General features: G+C 39.7%; 1 protein-coding gene across 4 annotated transcripts in view; it reads right to left on the reverse strand.

The window, feature by feature from the left end:
- Positions 1 to 20,038, reverse strand: part of SLC38A11 (solute carrier family 38 member 11) — a 44,057-nt gene extending 24,019 nt beyond the window's left edge. Inside the window, exons 1-7 of one of the 4 annotated variants that reach the window (XM_038421291.2) lie at positions 18,615 to 18,940; positions 14,346 to 14,463; positions 13,816 to 13,890; positions 7,759 to 7,893; positions 5,740 to 5,805; positions 4,060 to 4,166; positions 1,794 to 1,873 (exon numbers count right to left, since the gene is read on the reverse strand). In XM_038421291.2, coding sequence (XP_038277219.1) covers positions 1,794 to 1,873; positions 4,060 to 4,166; positions 5,740 to 5,805; positions 7,759 to 7,893; positions 13,816 to 13,890; positions 14,346 to 14,463; positions 18,615 to 18,665 — 632 coding nt within the window. In that variant the 5' untranslated portion in view covers positions 18,666 to 18,940. Of the gene's footprint in view, positions 1 to 1,793; positions 1,874 to 4,059; positions 4,167 to 5,094; positions 5,202 to 5,739; positions 5,806 to 7,758; positions 7,894 to 13,815; positions 13,891 to 14,345; positions 14,464 to 18,614; positions 18,944 to 19,934 lie in introns of those variants that run through there. The other 3 variants (XM_038421292.2, XM_043505216.1, XM_038421296.2) reach the window with 3 other exon arrangements.
- Positions 20,039 to 22,178: the final 2,140 nt, after the last annotated feature.

Genomic DNA, 22,178 nt, shown 5'->3' on the forward strand with positions numbered 1-22,178 from the left:
TGTGAGAAAGCACAGCTTACGAGATCATTCCACTGAAGCAAAACAAGGAAAAACACGCACAGTGCTGAATGGATCATCTTTTATGGAACATTCACATGTACATTTGTCACATTTTCAGAAACAAGACTGCCATTCTAGCTACTGTGCCAACACTAAAAAAAAATGCCCTATGATTGGCTTAATTATCAGACAGTGATCAAACAAGACAAATAAATGGTTATGTGAAGCAATGTTCAAACAGTTATGCTAACAGCTCTATGGTGTACGAAGCTACTTCACATACAAACACTGAAAATACTGCATAAACAAACCCAATGGATAAAAAATTATACGTTTCCTTACTATGGGAATTTCACATACAACTGAGGACACCATTAATTTAACAAAAGATAAAGCAAATGTTTGGGTTTATAAAGAAGGAGCATTAGAGTCACAAACACCTTGCTGTAGCAGAATTCCAAAAATGATTATCACAACAAATGCATGCAGTGAACCATTTGGAACACTGCAATGCCAAGGATTACTCGAAGTGCAGTAGAGCGCTGGACTGCAATTTCTGCCTGCTCATTCAGCTGAGAATGATGTAATGCTGTTTTTATTTACTGTATAGATCAACCTTTTCTTGTTTTCCCCTATTTGTTTTCCAGTTCTGGAATTTGAAATAATTGTCTTAATGAACAGTGAAATGTCAATATTAATTACATTAATTTAATTTAACATCAGTTCCAACTTGACTGTCCCCTATGTGAAAAACAGTTAGACATGACATTTCAATGACATCTACGTTCAGAATCATCATTTCTGAAATTACTGTCTTCGAAGGAGAGAATGAGAAGAAATAAAATATCTGAGATTGTATCTACAAGCAACACATCCTTATGATAAAGTAGATTTAATCTAATAATTTTAAACCACTACATATTAACCCAGAAAACATGCAAAGCAGCATTAAGGGCGTGCTGTAGCACAAAAATGAGCAAGAATACAGAATTTTAAGACTGAAACACCATCCTCAATCCATACTACTTTGAACCGGATTAGGCCATTAAGGCACTGACTTCCATTTGACTCATGCACCATTCCGGGAGGAATTCTGGAACAATTGTGTCTTAGGAGCCATGATTTCTCTGCCAACACTCCGCCATGTGCAGGGAGTATGCCCACTGAGCATCCTTTGTACAGTTGGCTTGCTACCTAGACTAGTGCTAGAGCAGAGCATGGCTATGGCCATACTTTCCTCTTTGGAGTAATTCACATGCGCAGATGCTAAAAGGAAGCAGTCCCTATGCTCTTTCAAGCACACAACTGCTACTGTAAATGGTCCCTTGCTCAGGAAATGGAAGAAAAAGAATGCCCCTGCTTGAACCAGGCACAATCTTTCTTTTCGTTGATGGAACCTGCTGCAATAGTGTAAATCTTAGTAGATCTTGCATGCCATATGTAAAATGTTCTAATCCCAGGAGACGGCTGCACAATGTAGGTGAGTTAGGGATGAGATGTCAGCCATAATTTAAGTAAACTACAGAAGAATTTAAAACACCACATATGTAGCTGCATCCCTTCCTTTTCCCCATATCATAAATTCTAATCTCAATAGAACTGAACGGCAGATTTAAAACAACTTTTCATTTTGCTATTAGTAAAATGTATGTTATTTCCAATCCTTAAAAGAGACAAGACCTGGTGTTTTAGTTCTACATATACAAATGCAAAATAATCACTATAAATAAAGTACATTTGATTTGTAAAGTTCACTCTGTGGCAGCCAGAAATGATAAAAAAAAAATACTTACACTAGTGGACTAAGGGTAGCTGCCCTTATCATCACAATGACCAGGATTACAGTGGTTAAAATCAGAGAAATAAAAGATACCTGCAAATTACAATACAAACGTTTTATCAGTTCGCTGGTCAGAATTTCAGTAGTTTTAGCAATGTATTACTCTATTTGAAAACTTTCTTAAAAAAAGTGAAATTAATAGCATAACTACATTTTTTAAGTGTCTGCCTTTCCATAGAAGCAGATCTTTGTTTTTAAAGAAGCATTCCAAGATTTCCATGTTTTATTTGCTGTCATTGTCTTTTAACAGTTTTATGACCAATTGAGCTTTTAGTCCACTGCTGCTACAAAGACTTGTTTGCAGAAATGCTGGGCATCTCTGGTTCCCCCTTATTTCATTTAGAATAGTGAGTGCAGACCCACTGTAGCTATCATTTTTTTTTTTTTTTAAAAAAAGCTTATTTTATGAGTAAATGGCAAATGCAATTATGTAGGTCCAGGATTTTTATTTATTTATTTTTGTCGACAGACCAATGTTTGTGTAGCAGCATATATGGCTCCCTGCCCTTGTATTTTGAGAATGCAGGCTGGCTAGTCCCTTCCTGTGAACAGCAACGTTTTCCTGTATTTGGGTAGTTGTATAACACAACATGATTTGAAATTATGAAACATCAGACAGATTCTGCCCAGATGTAAGCAAGAACAATTTCATGGAAGTCAGTGAAGTTGCATCTGCTGACAGCTGGTCTGAATTTGGCTTTATATTTTTTAGGACACACGAGATATCTATAAATGTTTTAAGCTTAAGGTGTTATAAAGCATGCAATTGTAAAGACATTTAATATACATAGGCATCAATTTTGCATTCTGATAAGCAAGGACATAAGTGTCCACCTGCAGAGAGGAGACTGCAAAACTGGAGTAAAAATTTGCCCCGATTGGCTTCCCCGCTGTCACCATTATTCAAATGATTTGAGCTACATTCTTAGGGGGAGATCATGATGTAAGATTAAGTAGCTGCAAACCAGATTGTGGTCACCCCCTGGGCATAAAAAGGGTTGCAGTTTGCAGCATTGGTCTTAGAGCCAAATGCAGCCCACCAAATTCACCTTACTTCAGTCAGTTGAGTGGCCTTAGTAAGGAGAGGAGCTGATTAATACTCTAGGCAAGCCACCAAAATGTTCTACTTTTTCATTACAAATTAAAATTAATTTCCATATAAGCAATCCATGCCTGTGAAGAAAGTGATCAAAAATTCAAAAGTTAAATCTAAGACTGATTTCAGAGCACAATGAAGAAAATTCATTTTGTTGAAAGTTCCACATTAAAAGAACTAGAATTTGTTTTTAATACTTTTAGAAATTAGCAATATTTGCAAGCAATCCAAGCAACAAAGGTGATATTTACAGTCAATGAGATTTTATTCATGCTAAGAGGGAAAGTTTGCTCATTAAACTATTTAGGTCTTCTTCTATAGAAAATTATAATTTAATGAAATTACAGAATGTTGAGTTGTTTTATAGTGCTAATAATTCCATCATTTCAACATTTACTGTAAGTATACTTCATTTTCATTCAATCAACTTATCATGAATTTAAAGTGCTTGTTCAAAATGTTTAACATGCAAGTGTGATAAGTGTCCCTTTACATTCATTAAGGACCAGATTATGATCTCTTTTCCCACGTTGTATAGTACCTTGCAACATTGTTGTATAGTACCTTGCAACATAAGTATTCCCAATGAAATTGATGTAACTAGTTGGGGGAGTAAGGTACTACCACATCGGGCCCTAAATTTGATGTGTGGTTTCTTTAGGAGGGCAGTAATAATTTAATCTCTCAGCTAACATGATGTTATTGGCTTGTATTCTGTTGTACTTAGGACTTCAGAACAAGTCTATCAGCACCAGAACTATTCAGTCATAATGTTAAATTCACTTGTCTGAGCCACACAATAGGACTTTTCAAATGTATTTTATTCTAAAATGCACTGAAGGTTCAACATCTATTTAAGTCAATGGAAAGTCTCCCAATGATTTAAATGGGCAGTGAAACATGCCATGAAATCCCAATGAAAATAACAGGGAATACACGAAAGAAGGGAGAACAGAATAGAGATGTGTTTTGCAAAAGAAGATTTTAGCCTATCATGTGCTTTACTGTGCTGTAAAAAACTTTTGGCAGTGTAACTGGACATTCTCTAAAAATATAATAAACTGCATTTAAAACAATGATTTGATATAACTGAACCAAGATATTAATTGGCATTATGATTTACCTTTGCCAGTTTTGCTATGTCACGATAGAGAGACATAGGCAGGGTAAAGATGATGGTAATACACAGAATAATGATTTGGCGGTAAGTAAGTAAGTTATCTGGACCAACTAAAACAAAGGAAAAAATTATATATTTAGATTTCTCAAAGAAATGGATGTGAAGAACAGATAAGTTAGATTTGAAATCCTAGTAGCAATGTACCTTAGACCGTTCCCCAAAACTGAAACCAAGGAAACTCCCACAGATGTCAAGGTTAGGCATTACCTGGCCTTAAGACAGGTACACCTGCCCAGTGCATGCTCACAGGGATTTTGTGAGACTAAGTTGAGCACATGCCAACGTATGTTCAGTATTGTGCGCACCTAACTATGAATTCCGACCCAACATGTATAGATATATTATAAACATCCGTGATGGGTGGGATTTTTGAAAGTGCTCAGTGTTGGCCTAACTACTGCCACTGAAATCAATAGAGAGTTTTACCACTGACTTCAGTAGAACCCAGTTAGGCTAAAACTCAGTGGTTTTGAAAATCCCGTCCTACTTGCACATATATAGTTTACAACAGAAAAATCTAGCCCTCCAACGTGAGGTCTGAAGCAACATCAAAGTTTCAGCTGGGTAATCCATCAGTCAAGAACAAACCCAAGAGTGTGTCTTGGCCCATTCACTCTGCACTTGCATATGGCAGCAGACAGAATTTGATGTGCACCTCCAAGCGAACCCTGGTTTTATTATTGGTAGTTTGCTTAGTTGAATAGGTTGGTATTGTTTTAACACTCATGCTGGGAAGTCTGATTTTTTTCCTGTGTATCAGAGGATATTTTATTATAAAAAAATCTTTTAAATCTTTAAAATCTTTTAATATTTTGGATTTATCATTATTAGAGAATGTCCTAAGTGGTACATTTGTAATTCATGTTCAGCTATGTAGAAATGGTATTGTTTAAACAGACATTAAAGAAACAATTTGCACACAATCTAACATTGATCAACAGAGCAACAACAGTTCTGGATGATTATCATAGCTGATACCATTAAGTCCCAGAGTGCAGGATATGCACTGCACAGGCTTAAGCCATGACCCTGCAATCATATGACTTGGCACAGGAATCTACTACCATCAGGTAGTAGGACTGGAGCTGTAGAGTGCAGGAGAAGCACATGTAGACATTAAAATATATAAATAAGGTTATTTTAGATTATTAGGAGACTGTACAATAGGTAATTCATAGAGGAAACAGGGGCCATATTTACTTTAGACAGTGATTCTCTACCCGTGGCCTGCAGCCGCATGTAGCCCAATTAGCACACAGCTGTGTGTGCTAAAGGGAGTCTGTGTGGTGGGGTCTGGGTTTCCACCTGCTCTGGGGCGGCGTGTCAGGGCTGCCAGCCTGCCCCGCGCGGCAAGGGCCCGGGGTCCTGCAGGGTCGGGAGTCTGGGGCTCCCAGCCAGGGTCGGCAGTCTGGAGCTGCCGCCCAGCCCCCAACCTCCAGGGCAGCCGCCCGGCCCCATGCACTGGGAGTCCGGGGTTGGGGTCCAGGCTGCTGCTGCCCTGTCATCTGGCCCCTGCAGCCCAGGTAACACATTGTGGGCTGCAACTGCTTTAGACTGACACTCTAGCTAGTTAATCTCACCCCAAAAAATGTTACATAACCACTTACCTACATAACCACTTACCTCCAGGAATTGTTTGAAAAACTTTAGTCAAAGTGTCTCCTGTTATTATGTTGTAACTAATCATGGCTTTAAAAAAAGAAAGATTGCTTTAATACACATCAGATATGATATACAGGCCCAAATATATACTGCAGACTTTTAGATTGCATGCAGCTGAAAGCCTTGCCCCCCATCCTGGCTGCCTCTTTTTTGGCTGATTTTCTGATTTCCCTGCTGCATTCAGCTGCTCTTCACAGCTCTCCTTTCATGTTTGTTTTAAAAGTTAAATCAAGAGTTACAGAAGCAAAACTGGGAGCATTAAGTAATAGATGTGAGAACTTTAAAGGGACCCAGTCAGATGAGCAAGACAGTTGAATTTTGTGCCCAAGGACACTTACTTCAAAAGGAAAAAAAGGCTTTTATAATTGCCTCTGCTTTCAGCAGTGATTCACGGACAGTCAGACCACTTTCAACTTCTAGTTTCTATTAGAAAAAACAAATTATGTGCATTCAACAGTTCTTGTTTTATTTTTATAGCCACTCCCATGGGATGCCAAATGCATGGAGCTGTATCACCATATACTGTAGCTTGTAAAATCAGCTATTGTCCATACATGTTCAAGAACAGTAGTTGATTTTATAAGACACAGTGAGTGCCACTAAAATTGAACATTTGTCCATCTGCACTGATCCAGTTCCACAGTCCGCTAAAGATAAGAAGATACCAAGATTACTTCAAGTAGCTCTTACAGAAATGCACATTTTAAATGGCAGCTGCTATTCACTATGTGGTGATACGTGTCTAGATAAGTGAGAGCCGGATAGAGGCAGTAAGTTAAAGGTTCCCTAGCACTAGTGCAGAGTCACTGAACTATATCCAATATAATGGCAGAGGGACTAAAAACGATAATGCAAAGAGAAAGCTAAAATACAGGGCTCCTCACTTAGGCATCCATTGACTTTATTAGGAACCTGAATAAGGACTGAAGGATTGGGGTCTAAATTTACACACACACATTTCTGAACTAGAAAAAATATACACATGTGGTCTTTATTATGCTATCTTCATTCATTTATACACACACAAATCCTACAACACCTATGCATATCCTTAACTTTACTACTGTGACAGTTCTGTTGGACTCAGTGGAATGGCTCATGATACACTTGTGCTTAAGTTACTGAGTCTTTGCAAGTTACGTCCATGGTCTTTATTATCCTCCTCTATTTTCTCTGATAAAGCAACTATTATTTTCCATACAGAAAGATTATGGGCCAAAGTTTTCCAAAGTAACTAGTGATTCTGCGTGCCTCTATTTTTGAATGCCCAACTTGACACCTCAAAGGGGCCTAATTTCCAGAAAGGGCTGATCACCCACTCTGTGGATTTGAGGCCCCTTTAACGTACCTCATGTTGAACACCCAAAAATTGAAGCACCTGAAATTACTACTCACTTTGGAAAATCTTGGCCATGGTCAATAGAACAGATTTTTACATTAAAAAAAAACAAAAACAAAACAAAACAGATAAAGAACCATATATTTAAGCAGTAGTCTCACATGTGTGCTCTTTCCAACACACCCACACCTATCACTGGTCCTTGAAAGCACAAGGTTCAGATATAACTAGGGTGAAATCCTGGCCCTACTGAAGTCAATGGAAGTGTGGCCAGCGACTTTAATTGAGCCAGGATTTCACTCTTTAGAATGTATATGATAACCTGATTAAATACATACTAGCATGTTTTCTTATTTCAAGTAAGCAAATATTACAAGACAAACGCCGAAGCTTTTGATTGTTCTATAAAGATGTGGTTTATTAAAAGGATTTGTTTTCTTGGGTTTTTCGTGAGAGTCATGAAAAAATTGCCTAAGGATAGGCAATATTTCCATTTTCCTTGCCAAAATAATGAAATACAAACTAACTCTTTTTATGGGTCCATTTCTAAGTATTTTTAACTTCAACAGTATCTCCCTCTGGTAATTCAAAAAGGATAGTTAATTATAAGTTTACAATATATAACTTTATAGTGATCTTACCAATAAATGGATATAAAAACTGTAGTGTTGAGAGAATTAGGTATCCTACAAAACCATATGATTTATTGACCAGTTCCTGGTAGCTGTTCGTACCAGAGAGGTTTCCTCCTTTAATCAGTAATATAATGGAATAATCTGTTAAAATAATATAAAAGTAATATTTGAGACCGTAATTTTTCTATGTTCTGAAGAAATAGTTTGCAAAGTATTTAAAAAAAAAGGCAAAGAAAGCAATAATTAACTGAAGCAACTATAGTCAACAGGAAGGGGAAGGTAAAGGAAAACACTATGGTTCAGTGTGTGCATATGCCCAGCTATCATCCTCTGGAAAGAGAGGGATTTGCAGGTCTATGGTTGTGGCATTCCAACTGTCAGAGATCCCTGAGAATCGAAAGAGAATTGGAAGCCCATCTTTCCTGCCCAGGGAGTGTGTAACCCACCCTTTCTCCCTCTCTAGTAGTGGTTACAACACATATAGAAGTTGGTGAGCCTGCTATAGCCTTGGCTAACAGAGCAAGGTCTTTTAGCCCAGGCAGTAGAGACTCATGCTTTTAGGACCAGAGGGCTCAAGATCAAAAAACTATCCAGTAGCACAGCATTATGGGTAGCAGCCCCAGACAATATGTTTATTTCCTAACACAGCAGTGTATACTGCTTACAGGCTCCTACAAGTGCCCCACCATATTTTTTTAAAAGGGCACTTCTCTCATTATATAACTGATATAGTGATTAACAAAAAAAAAAACCAGCAAAAGTGTTACTAAATATAAACAGTATGAATCATTTCTAAAACTATCTGTGCCCGGGTCCTCAAGCTTTTCCACTAAGCTGTTGCTCTTTCCCAATCACCAACAGGATACCTGATCCTTTCAGTTGCAACTGCAACTACCCATCTGGCATGTTGGGGTTTCCCTCCTCCCCCGCCCACCACTGCAGCTCTTCCTGTTCTGGCAGCCAGTGAAGAAACCCAGCTACCACTCCTACCACCACTGCTTATTCCATGGGCAGGAAAGAAGGGGGCCCACATCCCACTACTATATCATGTGGACCAAGGTCTCCATCTTCTCAGGATGGCTGCCGCTTGTCTGGCTTTGAACCATTTTCTAGAGCATTGGGCCCTGTATCTGGGGAGGGGCCTTGCCAACATACACCTATGAAATAGAGGACTTTATAATCTCCCCCTCCTGCACATATTCCTCTATTGGGGTGAGAGAAAAGCCCCCAGGGCCTGCTAGCCTGTAGGGGAGGACTCTTTTGCCATCTCTGTGAGGGCTGAGGTCTCCCTCTTGGTGGACAGACCACAGCCCACCTGAAGAGCAGGACTGGTGGGCTCACAGAGAAGCAAACTAGGTCCCCTGAAAAGGAACAGCAGCAGCAAACTAGATTTCCTCTGCTCGCTAGCCTGCCCAAAGACAGAATGCCAGTCAGACAGGAGAGAACCCCCAACCCACCTGAAGACTGGCATCAGGTTTCCCCCACCATTCCAAAGGGCTCTTATGCAGATGGCATATGCCACCTTAGCTTGAAGAGTGGAGAAACACAGGAACCCCTATGTGTGGGTTTGGCTAGAGCTCTGGATTATTTTAATTCATTGCTGGTTGATGGGTTGTGCATAGTTTGGGGGTTTTGGGGGTGTGTGTGAGAATGACCTGTTTTTAATTCACCTTTCCTTGTTACTTAATTTCTATATTTATGTTTTGTCTTTTATATTCATTTTACTAGACACAAATAATGTTTATACACAAAGATTTATTTTATCGGAGAGATCAGGAATTGAATGCACATGAAAATGAATTATGCTCTTATCCAAGACAATACCACTTCAGGAAAGAATTAAGAGTACTGATAGAATTACTTCCAGACCAAACCTCAACTATTTCTGAAGTATACTTTGGCACCTTTACCAAAGCATAGCTTGAACTAACACCAACAGTTGGCTACAGTGGACTGCTGGAACAGTTTTTATAATGGGGTGCTGCTGATGGAAACCATGTATTTGGTGTTTGTTATTACTACTTCAAGTCAGGGGGTGGAGCAGCACCCCTAGTTCCAGTACCACTGGTTGGCTATGCTGAGATGTTCTGATGAGGACGAGCTACAATGCAGAAGTTTCAGAGTAGCAGCCGTGTTAGTCTGTATTCGCAAAAAGAAAAGGAGTACTTGTGGCACCTTAGAGACTAAAATTTATTTGAGCATAAGCTTTCAGATGCATCCGATGAAGTGAGCTGTAGCTCACGAAAGCTTATGCTCAAATAAATTTGTTAGTCTCTAAGGTGCCACAAGTACTCCTTTTCTTAATGCAGAAGTTACTGCCCTAGTGCTGATAAGTTTTGCCAGGTAGTTCTGCCTTGCCTTGCCATCTCATTTCTATACAGGTTGCAATCTGTCTGTTGTCTATGTGCAATATGCTCTAGTAGTTAATAGCTGTTCCTTTCAGAGAACAGCATCAGTATTTATCATCTCTTGGCAGATGTTAAAACTGCAGGGATTGTTTGAAACGCTGCTTAGTATAGTTATAAAATGCCAACGGATAAGTGCATAATTCAATAACATTTCACATATCCTTTATGAATTCTTCACAATGATTAAATAGGGAATTTGTATGACATGTTAATAAGGACACGGAATCCAGAGAGATTCCCTTAAGCATTTGGAATTCACATAAAATATACACACATCCATTATAATTGGTAGCAAACAGCACCCTTGCAGATATTCAGGGATGCGCAACATTAATTATTCTGGTTTCAGAGTAGCAGCCGTGTTAGTCTGTATTCGCAAAAAGAAAAGGAGTACCTGTGGCACCTTAGAGACTAACAAATTTATTTGAGCATAAGTTTTCGTGAGCTACAGCTCACTTAATTATTCTGTATTCTGAGCTGCCCTGAACAAGAAATTATAGCAATGGATCCTAGAATCCTAGAACTTAGAGATGGAAAAGTGAAGAATTGTTCTTAGTAATTAAAATTAAAAAAAGAAAAGAAAAGAAAAGAAAAGAAAAGAAGCCACAGAAAACAATTAAACAGTTAACATTGTTTAGTGACAATATATTTACCAATCATATCATTTTAAAACAAGGACATTAAATGCACAAGACTATATTAATATACTTTATGGGGGATTTTAAGCAACATTAGAAGTCAATAAATTCAGAAGTATAGTTCCCACCACAGTAACTGTATCATAGTTACTTGCACATAACACATTAAGGGCCCAATCCTTAATATGCCAGAATGCTGAGGCACACAAACTCTCAGGTTTTGGACATATGACTCTATACAGTAATGCAAAATACTATATACTCAGATATGCAAGGGAGCTGAGTCAGTCATTATAGGATTTTTTTTTAAAATTCCTGGTCTTTGTGCGTGCAACCAAAAATTGCATTAAAATGGGTGGGAGAAGGTGGGGGCGGTTGGCCATCAGAGATAATGAGAATTCTTCGTATTCATTAGTATAAACATGTTGCCTTTGGGCCAAATCCTGACTTTATTCATATGGCCCCTTTATGTAGTATTTGTAAGCCACAGAAATATACCCTATAAACATATTTAGTACTGTGCAAAAGTACTACTATAACCATGATTTTTATCAATACAGGGGTGCATTTTCTGTTTGTTATGGCTTATAGCATCAAGGATGATTCACTGCTTGTTATACTACATTGTACTTCTGTAAAGAGATGCTTCCTTATGGCTATGTTTTCAGTGTACTAATGTAACACTTCTCTCTCATAGGTTTCAGAGTAGTAGCCGTGTTAGTCTGTATTCGCAAAAAGAAAAGGAGTACTTGTGGCACCTTAGAGACTAACAAATTTAAATTCGTTAGTCTCTAAGGTGCCACAAGTACTCCTCATCTCTCATAGTGTACTTGCAGGTGGTGTTATTTTTTTTAAATAAATATTTCATTTCACAGATATTCATGGCATGAAATACACTTGACACTAACCCTTTCAAGAAAAGTTTGCTGAAAACTACCATGCACAACACATAACTGAGAGATTGTGAAGTGCTCATGTATGGTAATGATTAAAATGCCTTTTGGATTCTTACCCAAAAATCAGTTATGAACATTAAATCATGATTTATATCCTAGAATTATTAATTAACACTACAAAAACACTATTTTTTTTATCATGGCTTCCAATACACTGGAGTGATTCAAGAAGACATCTTTTAAAATCTGCTACTATACATACTAGTCTGTAACTTTACATTTTTTGTTGTTGCTGTTGTTAGAAATGGTCTTCCTGCACAGTATGCTTACTACAACAGTCTTTTTTGCTAAACAAAATTCTCTCTTCTTGTGTAATTTTTTTTATTTGATAACAATGCCCACCTTAAAAGTATTCTGTGGTATATTTTTCCATTTAGAAGCAGAATTCTATTGGCATGTCGTTTTATAGTTATCAAAAGCTCAACAAAAATTGTGGAATTCATGAAAAAACCCACTTCCAGCTAGAACAGTGGTGTCCATCCTGTGGCATTTGAATTGAAAAGTTGTGACCATTAATGGTGACTATAGTAAGAAGAAAATTTGTATTTGATTATAAATAGAGCCATACTCTTCAGCCTCAATCAGTTCCATCCCTACACCTTCTAAACTGCCTGCCACTGCTTTGCCAGCTGAGAATTGTGGGTAGGTTTCTGCTTCCTTTGCACAGCCTAAGTGGTGCCAAAGATGCAGAATAGGGCAAAGATTCAGCTTCAAACTACTAATGTTGGGCCATTGACCTCTGAGATATTATTGTTATGGTGGGAGTCACCAAATGTTGCTGTTAGAGTTTTTCAACATCTTTTTCCTACCATGAGAATACTGTTCAGTCTCCTCATATGGTTTCAAATCAGTACCTAGGAACAGGTGTCTGAACTGAGTAATCTCAACTCTTCCCTACAACGAAGTTATTTTGATATTTCCTAGGGATAAATTCCTGATTATTAATGAAAGTAGCTAGGGAGACAGCCTTTGCTACAGGAATTTTAAAAATTTGTCCAAAACTGCTACGGTGGCCTGGATGAATGGGTAATATTTTGGGGTGACTTAAATTTCTGTTTAACCCAACAATTATTATGAATAGTTATATATGGGTTCCAGTCTTGTTTGAGGTTTACACAGTGTTTAGATTGTTTATTGTTAAACCAGTTGATTGTGTCTTTTAATTGTGATGTGTAATTATAATAAGCCAAATTTAGGGAAAACTAATCCACTCCATATGAATTTTAATAGTGCATCCTGCCATGTTTTCAGTGGTGTATCAAAGATACCAAGAGGGATGAAGTGAAATATAAAAACTTCATCTTCACCTAGTCTACCCTACCTATCCAAGAATTTCATATTTGTTCCATTCTTCCAAGTTCCATTATTTTATTCCATGTTAGAGGGTAGTTTGTCTTAAAAAGATTTTTGTTTCTCCACTATTTATTCCTTATATTTTAAAGATTCCTTTACCCACTTAAATTTATGTGCCACAGCATGTGTGGGGATCAGGTTAAAAAGACTGGTCACAAGGCATATTCACATGGAGAAGAACTTACAAAAAAGGGTCCCATTGAAGCCAATGTGGTTTACTTAGGTAAGGAAATGCTTATCATGGGATTCTGCAATTTGGCCCTTTATGAATGAAACTTATGGGAATTTAGGTCAATTTTTGTTGAAATCATCATATAACAACTTAGTTTCAACTTATTAGTTGAAACTATTTATTTAGGCCTTATTTAGCATCGAAACTTTTTAATACAAACAAGTGATTTGTAAGAATAACCCTTATTTATATCTCCCACTATCATACTCTAGTCTAGGAAACTAGACTTCCCCCATAATGAATCTCCCACAATAAACAGCTTTAAATATTGTACAGCATAATTCGCCACTCTTGCTAATCTGCTCAGAAGATTAATGAGGTAAGTACAAAATAACAAAAACAAAAAACCCTCTTCTTTTAATATAAAGTTTTGATTCCTAGACATTCTTATTTAGTTATTATGAAGTTCAACTGAAGCAAATTATAGCAAGACTAGTTACACTGTCACTTTAATAGAGCAACCGCTTTCATGGTACCTGTGATATAGGCAACACCAACTAAAAGCAATATTCCTAATGGAAAACCAGCTTGCTTCATTGAATAAGGCAATCCTGTGAATAATGAAACAAACAAAAGATTAGAGAAAAGCCTTTTTAAATACTTGCTATTTATTTGTGTTGATCTTGTTGTAAAGGAAGCAGTCTGTTAAAAAAAAGTCTATTATTTATTTCCAAAACAGGAACAGTTTAAAGTTCCTCAGCACTGTCCTATATGTATACATCAGACTTGAGAGGGATCATTTTTGAGGGCAAAAGGTAGTTCAGTCTTAAGTCCACCCAGCACTTGGTCTCTCCGCTGGCTCCGCTAACAAGGTAACACATTATTCAACACAATGGGGCCTCTGATCTCAGTTGGCACATGTAGTGTTCTCACAATACAAATATATTATAATAATACCATAGTCACAGCAGTAAAATAATGTGAGAAAAACATGTTTTTCACACAACTGGAGATTTATACATATATGAAAGGGTGATTAGACTAAAGTGAAGAAAAGTGTATTTACCTATTATTCCCGATCCTATGATAGAGTTGATAACATTAAAACCAGCTGATGGGAGATCACTGTTTCCTCCTTTAGTCCTAGGCTTACAAACCAAGGCTGTTCTGTCATCTGTTTCTATCTATTCCAATAAGAGAATATTAGTGTTATACAAAAACATATTAGACTAATGGAGAACAATTATGTCAGACATGTTTTGAGTCTTACTAAGTTACAGAAGTATGCTTTATCAATCTTCTGCAGCTTGTTTTGTTCTGACTAGATAACAGTTGAGTCTGGATCCACATAAGCTTTAGAAGTGGGATGATGGTTAAAGATCTGTTCTCAGTGAGATTTTGGCCCCCAAAGGATGAAATATCATGGAATCAATCAGGTATTCTTCCAAGATTTCAGCCACATCTGACCAAGCAGTAGAAAATAAGCCACTTCTGATTTTGAATCAGCCCCAGAACCAAAATCAGAGAGATGGATTCAATTCTAAGAATTTAAATCAGAATATACCAGAATCTGAAGAAGTGCTGACTCAAGGGTCCAGTGATGACTTTTTTCTGCTTCTAACAAATAATTTCTTTCTCATCCAAAGTTTTAGACCACAGTGAATAGCTAATTGATATTAACAAAATTGGCTTGCCCCAGTAAACTGCCATGTGAAAGACCCAAATTCAAGAGAAAGCTTAGACTCTCACTGCAGTAGCCAGTAGTTTTGCAGAGATAATGTTCTCAGCCTCTCGATCAGGGGTTCTCACAGGGGAGCCAGGATCCCTCAGGGAACATTATTACATGGAAGGTCATGAGCTGTCAGCCTCCACCCCAAACCTCGCTTTGAAGCCAGCATTTATAATGGTGTTAAATATATAAAAAAGTGTTTTTAATTTATAAGGGGGGGTCACATTCAGGGGCTTGCTATGTGAAAGGGGTCACCAGTATAAAAGTTTGAGAACCACTGCTCTAGAAGGTTTGTCTTACTCTAAGCACATCCTTTTCTTAGAGAGGCAATACACTGTCCAGGGAAATATAGTCCCATCAACCAGGAGGTCAATAAATGCAGTGATATGTAATTAAAAGGAGGAACATAAATTTAATGAAGAAAATGGCAATTCAGAATTAAAGTATGATGATTTAGCTTGTACGTACCATGATACTGAAATCACCATCTCAGAGAGGTAGGAGCTTGCTAAATATATACATGAGTAAGACTGTCACGGATGTCACAGATTCCATGATTTTTGGGGACCTCCGTGACTTCTGCAGCCAGCAGGTGCGACTGACCCCAGGGTTGCCCAAGCAGCTTGAGTGGCCCCGGAGCCAGCCACACCAGCACCCCCGCAAGCTGTGATGGACAGGTCCTGGGCAGCCCCCCTGGCAGCAGCAGCATGGCAGTCTCAAGCTGGCAGGTTCGCCCCCACCCCCAGTACCAGCGGGCACCCAGGAGCCCCCCCTCCAGAACAGCAGCTGTGCCCCTGGAGCCCCCCAGAAAAACAAATATTTAGTCAGGGGTATATAGTACAAGTCATGGACAGGTCACGGACCATGAATTTTTGTTTATCACCCGTGACTTGTCCTTGACTTTTACTAAAAATGCCCATGACTAAATCTTAGCCTTACACATGAGACACTATAAAAAATAATTCAGCTCAGATGCCTGTAGCCAACACCGCTGGAAAAAAAGTTAAATGTGACTGATAAACCAAAGATTGATTTACTTCATAGGAATCCGTGCAGTGCCATAATCTGACAAGCATGTAAAAGCATCACAACAGAATTAAGTGGCTACATGCAACTCTTCAAAGTTGCCTGTTGCTGACAGCAGTGTACATCATCAGCACTTCCACTGGATTGGAACAATTTAGGCTCTCTCTTTTGTATTAGGTATTTGCGTGTTTCTTTGCATTCTTGCATTCTTTGTATTTGCAGGTTTCTTTGCACCATTTCTTGAACCAAAAATATTTTTTGCTTACTCAAAAAATTGTATTATATAAATCAGAAACTCATTCTTAATTTTATTGTCTCATTTCTGGATCGCTGCCTAATATGCAAAATACAAATTTATACCTAGTCTTTAGAACAAGTGATTGTCGTCAGACTGCATTGGTACCCCTATAAAGCATCCATTAAATATAAATCCTTATAGTCAAGCTTTGTGGAAATAGGTGGATTAGCCTGGATGTGATCCTTCTTAACATTTTTACTATTTCAGAACTGGCCTTCAGTCTTGGCAACAGTATCAATAAAGCAGCTCAAAAATCAGTAGATGCTATACTGTATTTGGTACACATGGGCGAGGAAAAGCCCATGTTAAGAGATGTATGTCCAACAAATCTGATTCTTTAAAGTTATCAATTTGTGTCAGATACAGCAGGATGTAGTATATTAAATTAATAGTTTATTCTAGAGCTGTCAATTAATTGCAATTAACTCACACAATTAACGCAAAAAATAATTGTGATTAAACACAGTTTTAATCACATTGTTAAAAAATAATAGAATACCAACTGAAATTTATTAAATATTTTTGGATGTTTTTCTACATTTTCAAATATATTGATTTTAATTATAACACAGAATACAAAGTGTACAGTGCTCACTTTATATTATTTGTATTACAAATATTTACATTGTAAAAAACAAAAGAAATAGTAGGAAGGAGAGACAGTTGCCTATATAAGACAAAGCCTCTAATATTGGGATGGTCCCAATAATATCAGGACATCTGGTCACTCTACCTGAAAGTGAGAATAGGCATTTACATGGATGGCACTTTTGTTTGAGTGATTGGCTGAACAAGAAATAGGACTGAATGGACTTGAAGGCTCTAAAGTTTTACGTTGTTTTATTTTGATTGCAGTTATTTTTGTACATAATTCTACATTTGTAAGTTCAACTTTCAGGATAAAGAGACTACACTACAGTACTTGTATTAGATGAATTGAAATTTTTTTTACAGTACAAATATTTGTAATCAAAAATAAATGTAAAGTGAGCATTATACACTTTGTATTCAATGTTGTAACTGAAATCAATATATTTGAAAATGTGGAAAACATTCTAAATATTTAAATAAATGGTATTCTATTATTAACAGTGTGATTAATCATGATTAATATTTTAATTGCTTGATAACCCGAGTTTATTCTGATCACATGTTTACCGCATGCATTTTCATGTTGGATAAAATGAGAACTTATTCTTGTCTTGGGATTCTTGCATCCATGAAGTGAGCTGTAGCTCACGAAAGCTTATACTCAAATAAATTTGTTAGTCTCTAAGGTGACACAAGTACTCCTTTTCTTTTTGCGGATACAGACTAACACGGCTGCCACTCAGAAACTTTAATGAATTTTCTCCCCTTTGATATTCATGTGAAAAACAAAGGCTTAGGCGACTGATCTTCAGACGCATCAAGCACCCCACAGCTCCTATGAGCTGTTCCAGACGACAAAAGAAGTGTGTGTTTCGGCGTGGTGGGAGGAGTCAGGATTAAATCTCAGGCCGCCTGATTTCTGCTGCTGTGTTTTATCTTTCCTTCCCTATATTGCTCATGTGGAGCCACTGAGATGAAAAGAGATTACCAGGATCAGTTATTTCTGGTGACTGCCCACTGAAGACTTTGAAAGTCTATTTACGAACAGTTCTGTTACTAGCAACATTTATAGCTTTTCCTCTTTTCCATTTTATTTTTATAACTACCTCTCCTAGCATCGTTTGCACTAAAACAGCTGTTTAGTGAAGCCTACAGCTAATTAAATATTGACATTGGACAGTATTTTCCCAATCCTTAATCATAAAGGTGAACGAGTAGACCGCGCCTGAGCTTGCACACTTTCTGGAAAGTTTTGCAAAGCTTATTTCCTGTCTTAAAGCTTGTTCAAAGCAAATTGAGAAAAGTGCCTTTAAATAAATAGGTGAAGGACTTTCTAAACGTGAAATGTAGCTGGGTGAAGAGCAGGCTTGGGTTCGTTTCTTCTGTCCACACCAAGGAAAGAGTTAGCTGTCAGACACGGAGCTCCCAGGCCAAGCAATAATAGGAGACTTTCAAAGCGTTGGGAGTGAGAAAGGTGCATGCAATAGCCGCCCCCTCCCACACACACCCCCCCCGCCCGTACCCCTCAAGTTCTGCGTCTCCAAGAGCGAGCAACTTGAAACACGACCCGCAAATTCTGGTCTGCAGGAGGCTGAGCTAACGGCGCTGCCTGCCTCCACCCGGCAAAGAAGGGCGGCGGAGGGTGAATTTCTAGCAAGCCAGCGACGCTGAGCCTAACTTCCCCGCGGTACCTGGTGAGCGGGGCTTGGCAGCTGGCGCTCCCGCCGGGGGTGCTGCTCCATCGCGGGGCGGCGGACGAGCCAGGCTCCCGGAGGAGCGGCCGCCAGTGGTCCTGCCGGGAGTCCCGTCTGCGGCTGCCCCAAGGAGCCCCTGACTGGCCGCCCGGCCCGGAGCCTGCCGGCAGCGAGCTCCAAGGCCACGTGGCCGCGCGGGAGGGGCGGACACGCCGCTCCGCCGGCTTTGCGGGGAGGCGTGTGAGCTCCCCGGTAGAGCGCTCAACCGCAGCGCGGCGTCCGCGTGAAATGTGAATTCAGCAGGGGAGAGGTGCCCTGGGGCAGGGAGTCGGGATTTTGTTTACAAACAGCGGCAGGGTGGTTAAGGTAAGAAAGGGCTGGTGATTAAATGAAGGCTCTGGAAGTGTAGCCTGAAAAACAGAGCGGGGGGAGGGGGAGGTTTGAGAGAGACCCCAGGGGACTGAGAGGAAATACAGCCAAGCCCTCTGAGCCAAGGTTACATTCAGAAAGGGGGGAGGCTTGGGGGGGGGGGTGAAAAGAAGGGGCAGCTGTGGTATAAAGAAGTTCCCACTTGGGTAGCACTTATGTGGCCCCATCACCTTAGTATCGGAGCGCCTCACAAGGTCTAACCTCTTTCTCCTCGCAGCCCCTCACTGAGGTAGAGCAGAGCTGTTATCCCCATTGTACAGACGAGGCACACACAGACTAAAGGCCAGATTTTCAAAGGTCGATGAAGTGAGCTGTAGCTCACGAAAGCTTATGCTCAAATAAATTTGTTAGTCTCTAAGGTGTCGCAAGTGCTCCTTTTCTTTAGGCAGCTAGTGGGATTTTCAGAAGTGCCCAGGAAGTTAGGTGCTTTGTAAACCCCACTAGATGCTTAGCTGCATCTTTGGGTGCCTAAAAGGTTTTGAAACTTTCTTTAAGGCATTGGCCTGAGGTCATACAGGAAGTCCATGGGGGAAGTAAAACACAGGTCTTTCAGGGCTAGTGTGCAGAGGGACTGAGCCCACCCATGAGGAAAGCAGAGCTGCTGCCTGTACCCTTAGCTTCACGCCCATCAGCGCAAGGGACAGATTTGGGGGGGCACAAACCTAAGCAATAGCTGGAGAAAGGGTAGGGTCAGCGGCTGCACACAGCAGCGGGACAACTAGACCGGCAGAAGAGTAGACTAGAGTCAAGGTGCAGGATTTCACTCAGAGGTAAAAATAAACAAATAGCCCGCCCCTATACTCCCTGTGCAGAGATCAACTCTGGGAAGTTCGGAGCATCTCCAAATAGTTATAAAAACCATTTTAAGCCCAGCTTCTGCATCCAGACCTGTGTGTAGGGTTGTGCCTGTGCAGAGCCCTCTTGAAATCAAGATCCGATTGAGTTCAGGTGTGCTGCTCACAGGAGCTAAAGCCAACAGTTGCATCTCATTTTGGAGCATCAGAGCCCTGAAGCAGGGACTGTGTCATTCTATGAGTGTGCAAAAACCTTATACAAGATGGCCTTTATCTTGATATTGGTTCCTAGATTTAACCCCAGTGAAAATAATAATAGACAGCTGGGTCCTGCAATGAGCTTCCCAGGGCTAGGTGTCTCTGCCCAGGTGGGGCTCATTGCAGCCTTTGGGCCATAGTATTCAACATTGTTTTGGAGTGGGTTTGGAAAGGCACATGCTCCCATTTTCTTTAACTTGAAATACCATTCCACTGGTCCCTCAGAAATTAGGCTTCTGTGTGTTTCTGGGAATTTATGAAACCCTGAATTTGTAAAACTTTTGTTTAACTCTATAGTACAATGAAAACCTACAGGGGATGTGACTAACATCTGCTATAAGGTCATATCTGTTCATATACAGCAGTTTTTCTATCTACTTCATGTAATTTATTAGGTATATGTACATAGTTATTGGATTGCTACTTTTGTTCTCCTAAAATAGGCCAAATTAGTATAGAAAACATCTACTAAGTATCCCATAATTCATGCAAGTCCCTGGAAGAAGAAAAAATCAAATTAAAACCAGACTAAGGATACAGTAAAACTATAGAAGCAAAATTCCTGGAAAAACAGTATTTATTAATAACAATGTGATTTTGATAGATGCTGTTCCCAAGTACAGCAGACTGGAAGAGCCATAAACTCCAATTTTTGGGAAAGTGAATGAGTATAAACAATATAAATGTTAAATAATAATAAACAAATAAAGTAGTTTAACATCTGACTTGCTCACAATGTGTGTAGCAAACACCATACTGTCACAGTGCAAGAAAAATAATTGAATCTCAGTCTGCAGGCAGGAAGAAAAAACAAACCCAGGTGCTATTATTAACAGGGGAACTGACATTAAAGGGTTGTTTAGGTCCTACAGTAGTCCAGGATACCATGACAATTGGCCAATTTAACTAGTGTTTCTGACAGGAATGTACACTTTCAGATTTAATTAATAGATTATAATGTTGACCTTTTTCCATGATGATTGTACTTCTTCAGTCAGATGTTAGGCTTGAAAAAACAGACCACAATGCCACTGACCTTTTAACTTTTGGAAATGTAGCATGTTTTGAGGAATCATGTCACCTCCCTCTGTTGAAATTAAAATCTCAGCCTCTTGGCTCTTTTCAAATATAAGTGCAATTCCAATATACAGTTACGTTTATTATTTGGCAATAAAATAGTACATCTTGTGAGAGAATGTAGTTGCTCTACTTGGGCCCTGGTACATATGGTGATAGGAAAGTGAAATTGTAGTTCTAGGTGGTCAGGAAAGGAGCTAAGTCAGGAGTGGGCAAACTTTTTGGCCCGAGGGCCACATCAGGGTGCGAAACTGTATGGAGGGCCAGTTAGGGAAGGCTGTGCCTCCCCAAACAGCCTGGCCTCTGCCCCCATCCGCCCCCTCCCAGTTCCTGCCCCCTGCCTGCCCTCTCCCGAAACTCCACCCCATCCAACCGCCCCCTGTCCCTTGACTGCCCCCCGGGATCCTCTGCCTCTTATCCAACCCCCCAGCCCCCTTACCAGGCCGCTCAGAGCAGCATGTCTGGCTGCCACGCTGCCTGGCCGGAGCCAGACACGCTGCCGTGCTGCCCTGCATGAGCAGCCCAGCGTGCTGCCTGTGCAGCAGCATAGCTGTGGGGAAGGGGGGACAGTGTGGGAGGGGCGGGGACTACCCTCCAGGGCCAGGAGCTCAGGGGCTGGGCAGGATGGTCCAGCAGGCTGGATGTGGCCCACGGGCTGTAGTTTGCCCACCTCTGAGCTAAGTGACCTGTTGCTGGAGAGATAGTGTATAGGACTGACTGACAAGCCTGAGGTTGTAGTGAGTTATACACAAGCATTTGGAAGGTAATATATTTTCAGTATAGAATTAAAATAGGAAAACCACTGATGAAAGTTTTTTGATCTCTCACTGATGACAGATGATTCTGGAATGGCCAGAATACCCCAAGACTTTCACTTCATGGAATTTCCAGGGGAGTGTCACTCCTGGTGAGTGGAGCATGGGGGCAATGTTGTTGATTCACGGTGAAACCTTTCAATGTTGTACATCTGCACGATCTAAGAGAGCCCCAAATCCATGGATGT

Source organism: Dermochelys coriacea, chromosome 11, assembly GCF_009764565.3.
Source record: "Dermochelys coriacea isolate rDerCor1 chromosome 11, rDerCor1.pri.v4, whole genome shotgun sequence".
Lineage (NCBI taxonomy): Eukaryota > Metazoa > Chordata > Testudines > Dermochelyidae > Dermochelys > Dermochelys coriacea.